The sequence below is a fragment of the Notolepis coatsorum genome (assembly GCF_963971535.1).
Source record: "Notolepis coatsorum genome assembly, contig: SCAFFOLD_2623, whole genome shotgun sequence".
Lineage (NCBI taxonomy): Eukaryota > Metazoa > Chordata > Actinopteri > Aulopiformes > Paralepididae > Notolepis > Notolepis coatsorum.
In genome coordinates, this window is record NW_028173820.1 from 1 (window position 1) to 7,104 (window position 7,104).

At 43.8% G+C, this 7,104-nt stretch overlaps 1 protein-coding gene across 1 annotated transcript; it reads right to left on the reverse strand.

The window, feature by feature from the left end:
- Nucleotides 1-848: 848 nt before the first annotated feature.
- On the reverse strand, nucleotides 849-6,496 carry LOC311247699 (kelch-like protein 24; the record flags this gene model as incomplete). Its single annotated transcript, XM_084338708.1, has 2 exons — nucleotides 849-1,037; nucleotides 6,308-6,496. Coding segments are annotated over 2 exons (378 nt in total), but the record flags the coding sequence as incomplete, so codon positions are not given.
- Between the last annotated feature and the right edge of the window lie 608 nt (nucleotides 6,497-7,104).

A 7,104-nucleotide genomic window follows, 5' to 3' on the forward strand; every position in this document is an offset into this window, starting at 1 on the left:
GTGTAGCAGTAGGTGTGTAGCTGTAAGGTGTGTAGCAGCAGTGTGTAACTAGTCCTCTGCGAGGGTCAGGGTCAGGGTTAGGGTTAAAGGTCAGGGTCGCGTCTATATTAAAGGCAGCCCAAGAGTGCTTCCGCATTCGCCTGATTGGCCCCGGTAACGCACGCAATGCGCATTTTCTTTTTCGCCACTCGCGGAAATGGAATACATATTTATCCAAACGAGGACCCGATTCACTCATAACACCATAACGTTATTTCGCGAGCCCAGCTGTCAGAAACTGTACATTGTAACGTTAACACAGCCCAGCTGTCGCCTGCACATTGTAACGTTATGTTATTTCGGGCATCGTTGTAAAACTGAGACTTTTGTGGTTCGACTTCTGGAGCTATATTTAACCCCTTATTCCATTACCTCTGAATAACAGATGGGCATCTCTATAATATACCCATGTGTAGATTTGAGATTAATAGCTGATTAATAGCTGATCCAAGTACGACAAGATTATGGTCATTGTGTCAATGTATTCTTGCAGTGTGTGTGTGTGTGTGTGTGTGTGTGTGTGTCTATTAGAGCAGACAGCTCTCACCTTAGGGTATGTATGTTTTTTAAATAAATGCCCAGTGCTTTGTCACCACCTGTCAATCTGTTCTGTTATTCTATGCATAGCAAAACCTATTAATATTACATATGTGTTGGCGGAATCGCGTCAATGTTTGTTATGAATAAAACGCCCCGAAATGCGCATTGCGTGCGTTACCGGGGCCAATCAGGCGAATGCGGAAGCACTCTTGGGCTGCCTTTAATGTAGACGCGTCAGGGTCAGGGTCAGGGTTAAAGGTCAGGGTTACCTGCTTGCTGAAGGTGTGCACCACGTGCATCCAGTAGTCCTCCGCGGGGGCGTAGCAGAAGATGGACTTGGTGAGCCCCCCCGACACATAGATCAGGTTGTTGAGGGACACGGCCGTGATGCAGCGCTTGGCGATGGGGATGTTGGCCCTCAGCGACCAGCTGTCCGTCTCCGGGTCGTAGCACTGGACCTGTGGGCGGAGAAACGGTTGGTTCAGTTTCACTTAAAAAAAAAACAAAAAAAAAAAAACGCATTGTTGTGTATAGAACATCAAATGCCATTTTAACACATTCTGCGCCAGACCTGAGATATCCCGAGTTAACTCGCCATGTGTTGGGCGCCAAGACCCGAGATTTCTCTGGGTTTTGGTCGTTTATTCCTTTATTAATAATAATAATAATAATACATCTATTTTATATAGCGCTTTTCCAGGTGCTCAAAGACGCTTTACATGGGCAGGAGAGACAAACTATGGCAAAACAAAAAAACAGAACAAAAATAATACATGACAAAAATAAAATAACACAGACAGAATTAGAGGTCAAAAGCAAGATTGAAAAGGTGAGTTTTGAGGGCTGATTTAAAAGATGTCAGGGTGTTTGCATCACGGATATGGCTGTTTATTTATTCAATATTTTTATTCATTATTCATCCACGGACCTCTGTGTTGCCATAGGGAATGAGTCTGAGGGCGCCAAACGGCAATACCGGCCGCATCCCGCTAGACGGCGGTATCGAGCACCCTTTGTAACCTTGTATCTTGGCCTGTGTAATGGCCAAACGTCTCCGGTTTCATGTTTCCTTGTCGGGCGAGGGCAGCCGTTCTGCCGGTTCCATTGAAGCGCGTCAACTATCCCCGATCCATATGTTGTGGTGGATTATGCCGTGGGCCAAATGGACATTGGCTGTACCATAGTATTGTATCCATAGCTATAATATAGAATATAGTTATAGCTCTACAAACAAGGTGACTCAGTCCTATCGTTTAAAGCGCGGCCTAGCTACAGCGGGCCCTAACTGGATCTAAAAGGATCCAATTTCCGACAAATTAGTTACACTTTAGATAAGAAAATGCTATTTCTTGATTCAGAACAATTTTATCATGGATGAACAAAACTTTCAATGCGAATGGTTGATTTGAATTCCAAGGACTTTGTTAAAAAATGGGCTGTTTTCAAGTAATTCCAGGCCTTGACTTTTTGTGTGTGTCAAAAATCAAGCACTTTAAGCACTTTCAAGGACCTTGTGCGAACCCTGCTGAGAGCAACCTGGTCTACTTGTAACCATTTCTCCGTTCATGCCAATTATTATAAAGAGAATACAGTCGTGTGTATATATATATATATATATATATATATATATATATATATATATATATATATATATATATATATATATATATATATATATATATATATATATATATATATATATATATATATATATAATCTCAAGGGGAGATTTCATTTGAGTGACTTTTCTTCATCAACAAACCAACACACAACACAAGAGTCCTATCGTGAAGGATACGACAGGATAAGTAACATTAATTAAAAAGGCAACTAAATCTAACAAGTGGGTCGCAACTTTCACATGTAATCTATAGTCGAGAAGGAATGCACTGAAGAGAACAATATGCCCATGTAACCCTGTGGTCGGCGCCCCCAGCAGGCTGGCACCATGTTGGGCTTGTAGCTAACCCCTCCCTGGCTCTCCTTCCAAAACCCTTCCACCTACGCAGTCTCTCATAATAACAACATCATAACAGAAGCTGCACGCGCGCTGAGCACAACAACAGCAGCCTCCACCGTGACCACGCGCTCCGCTGAGAATCACAAGTGACTCATATAGTGGAGAGTTCAAATGATGTAACTTGAGAGAGTTGGACTCTGCATGAACTCTCTATAACCACATGGAGTCAGAGATAAATAGAGAGAGAGAGAGACGTCCAGGCAGGCAGGCAGACAGGGTGACACTGCCGCCATTGTCCTTGCCGCCCGCCCGCCCGCCTGTGTTCTCCTCCAGGGGGGAAAACTGGCACCGGCAGCCCTTCTTACCAAGAGCGCCCCCTACTGCGGCTCTACTTCCTGTTGGTGTCAAATACCAAAAGTTCCCATTTACCCTTCCAGGAACGCGGGCTCTCTGCCTCACCAGGAAGAAACTATACAGAGCAGATAGGGTTGGGTACCGAACTCTGTACTTTTAATTAGGGACGCACCAATCCGACCTTTTCAGTCCCGATACCGATACCTGGGCTTTGGGCATCGGCCGATACCGAGTACCGATCCGATACCCATTGTTCAAATTAATAAACTGTGTGCCTCACTGTGTGGAAGAGACTGGGATCATTCTTTTTTTGCAATTAGGCAACATCAGGCTTGACTTAAAACGTTACTTTCCTAACTTAGTGAAACAAAATGTAACATATTAACACATAGATATAAATGTACTGAATTGTTATTTCTTATTTTATTTATTATATAAAAAAGAAAAACGATATATATATTTTTTCTTCTGATACCCGATCCAGCTATTTTAGTCATATCGGGCGCCGATATCCGATATCAATATCGGATCGGTGCATCCCTACTTTTAATGGTACCGACCGGATTACATCGGTACTACCGAGTACCGATTCATGCTAGATCAATGTGACTAGATCAATGTGACTAGATCAATGTGACTAGATCAATGTGACTAGATCAATGTGACTAGATCAATGTGACGAGATCAATGTGAGTGTAATATGCTAAACAAGAGGGAGCCGTTTCCACGAATATGTATATTAATGTCCCGTCTCTTGGAAACACCGGACGAGGTCAGAGGAGTTTGATCATATTTACTGAGGACGGTCGGATAATGTTGAAATGTGAACATTTAAAAACACAATACATGATCATGTGACTTATTTTGTGTGGTGTGTGTTACAACAATCAATAACAAAATTTTCTAAATAAATAACGATGTTGAAATTGAGAAGTTTGGACTTAATTTATTTGTTATTACAGAAAGAGTTAAGTACCGAAACAAGGTACCGTTGGGTACCGATACCGAATTTCAGCAGGAACTGGTACTGGTACCGGTATCGGTTCAAATGTGAACGGTGCCCAACCCTACCTACTGTATCAACCGCACAGTGGCACTGCTGGCTCCAGTTACATCACAAAACAACACGTCATACAACGTTCTTGTTCCGTCCAGTAAATCATCCAAAAGTGTGATCAATCTTTCCACCGTCTTCCTGTCTTCCCCACAGTGTGTCAACGTCATCGGACGCCAGCGTGACTTTGAGTCAAGCGTTAACGATTCCGAGTCATCGCGTTCAACCTGTAAGACGGCTCAAAGCATCAATATGAGCACGGAGGAAGTGAAAGGGAGCGATGCCCGAGGTGGTATTACAGTAAGTTGATCCGACCGGTCGGGATGTGAGAGTGATATAACGCATAATGTCAGAGGTAATTAACGACATCCGACGTTGACTGGTATCATGGGTGGGGTTTCCTGTTCGCGTACAGGTAATTAATAACAATGCACTTGCTCTCGAAGGCCAAAAAAAAACATTGAACGACCTGTTCATATTAAATTTCAGTTGTGTAGTAATCGGGGCAATTAGTATTATGGTACGTTTGGTGTAAAGGTGAAAGACTGGTTGTTCTCTGGCCCGCGGCGGTTCTGGAAGGTTCTGGAAGGTACAAACATCAGGGTCCCTGGACTCTACAACACTAGCAAAATCACTATTTCACTGTGTTGTTTGGAGGGCTATAGTAGTAATACTTACTATGCAAAGACGTAGGCGAACGTTTTGGTTGGTTGTTTTGATTTAATGCCCACTGTATTGTTACTTCACTCTAATTAGTGTATATATTTGACCACATCTGCCCAGTTGTAGAGGGCCCTCATTTATCAACGTTGCGTAGAAAGTGTTCTATATCCGTTCCTACGCACGGAATTTAGAATGTGTGTACGCACAGAAATATCGGGATTTATCAACCGTGCGTACACGGGTCCTACGCACATTCCGTATTGATAAATACCATTTGTTCTTACCATCAATGCTCGTGCATGATTATCCATATGGTAATGAAACACCCCCCATGGGATGTGAAATAATGGACTAACCCGAGCGAACTCTGAGAAACTCCATGAGCGAGATTGTTCACGGAGGCGCTGTCAACCAAGAAGACACAACCCGTGTTATGGGATAAATAAAAGGCTGGCGGACTTGTACACGGTGATGTCAGATATCAACGGCTCCCTAAGACCATTGCTGCAATTCTGCCAGGACAGCTCAAAATACTAATAAAGACCGTTCGTTAACCACTGTTTGGCGTTGGTGTGTCATCATAACCATGCTGGAATATGAATGCCTTTATTAGTTTTGTTCGATTGGCTACCGGGTATAATATGATTTGTAGAGGCATACAATCTATTTGGTTGTCGGTATTAGGTAGCCTATATGAATTACATATAATAGCAGCCATAGCCTACATTATGCAACAGTAACTTGCGCATATATAATGTCTCCAAGGAATCGTGGGGCTCTGGGGAATAAAGGTTGGGAACCCCTGCTATAGCCCTATGATCCTTTATAATGTTATAGGCTATTTCATTTACAGTTTACTCTATCAGCCTACCCAGCATGTAATACGTTCTTTGTTAGAACTCAACTCGTTATTATTTTGCGCATAGATTGCAGAAATACGGGAACGTTTTGATTTATATTTAAAAGGCTTTGACATTGTAAAACGAAAGAAGTGGAATTTTCGAAGTTATGTAAGCAGAATACAAGTCATATCACCCACACGATATATGCTACCTGTATATCCAGAGCATGTATGCTTTTCGTTCATTTAAGACACATTTATTGCAAGGGTTTTGTAATACACATAAACTCAAACAAATAACCTCTGTTCTCGTTGCAATGCGTTTTTTAATTCTTTCTTATACAGTAGGAAGGGGGAAGAACGCCTGTTCGAGTCCAGCTCACAGCTCCGGGGTTGTCACCAGCTTGGCTGGCCGTCTGCACTAATACAATTGGCAGTATTAGAGGGTGGGAGAAGCTGGCGGGGTGGGTCCGGGTCGTTGTAAACAGCGACTCCTACAGTTCGGTCGGGGCGCCTGCTAAGCGCGGATAGGACTTGAGGGGGATAGTGTGATCCTTCCACACGCTACGCCCTCTCAGTGAGAATCCGCGCTGCCAGGTGAAAAGAAGCGGTTGATTGGCTAGACGTGTGTCGGAGGAAGCACCTGATAGCCTCCACTCTCCCAGATGATCTGACTGTGGGGGGTAAGTGCGCAGCGACCAGGAAGGGGATTGGGAATTGGCATAACGACTAACATTGGGATGGGAGAAAATCGGAGGAAAATGGAGGGGAAAAAGATAAATACAAAAAAAAAGGAAGGGGAAGAACACTATATTGTGCGTGTTCATAGGACTTGTTCATATGACTGCTGTCCCACCTTATCTGAACAGGTGTCGTCGTCCGGCCCGCCGCCGATCACAAACAGCTTGCCGGCACAGCTGCACACAGCCGGAGAGCTGACCGCCTCCTTCATGGGAGCCACCTCGGTCCAGCGGTTGGAGAAGGAGTCGTAGCACTCCACGCTGCTCAGGCGACTCTGGCCGTCGTAGCCGCCCACGGAGTAGACCTGGGGGGGGGGGGGGGGGGGACAGGCACGGACGCGGGGGCATTAGACCATAGACCATACTAGGACTGACCCCTATTAGTCGATTAGTCGACTAATCGGTCGAAAGGAGCCGTAGTCGACTGCCAACCTCTTAGTCGAATATATATAAAAAAAATAATAATTATAATTTTTATTTTTATTTTTTTTTATTCTTTCCAAAAGAAAAGAGGCCTAGAAGCGTGGCTAACGCTAATGGCACACATACCAGAGGCCAACTGCCTAAGAAAACGGGCACAGAGGCACTGAAAGAGGATTTCACCGTCTAATGAACACACTAGACTAGACAAATATCAAGATGTACCCATCAGTGGACCAATTGCATGCTTTTGCAGAGGACAAGAAGCCTTCAGTCGACTCCTTCAGACATTAAGCAGCCCCCACAGCCCAAATGGAATGATAAAAAAATATATATATATTTAAAACCAATAGTCGACTAACTGCAAATTTTGGCCAATCATAGTCGACCATCCAAATCCTTAGTGGGGGACAGCCCTACACCATACTAGCATACTAACACTCCCTAAATGCAGCAAGGTGTACTTTATTTTCAAGGTCTTGTGTGAGCAATA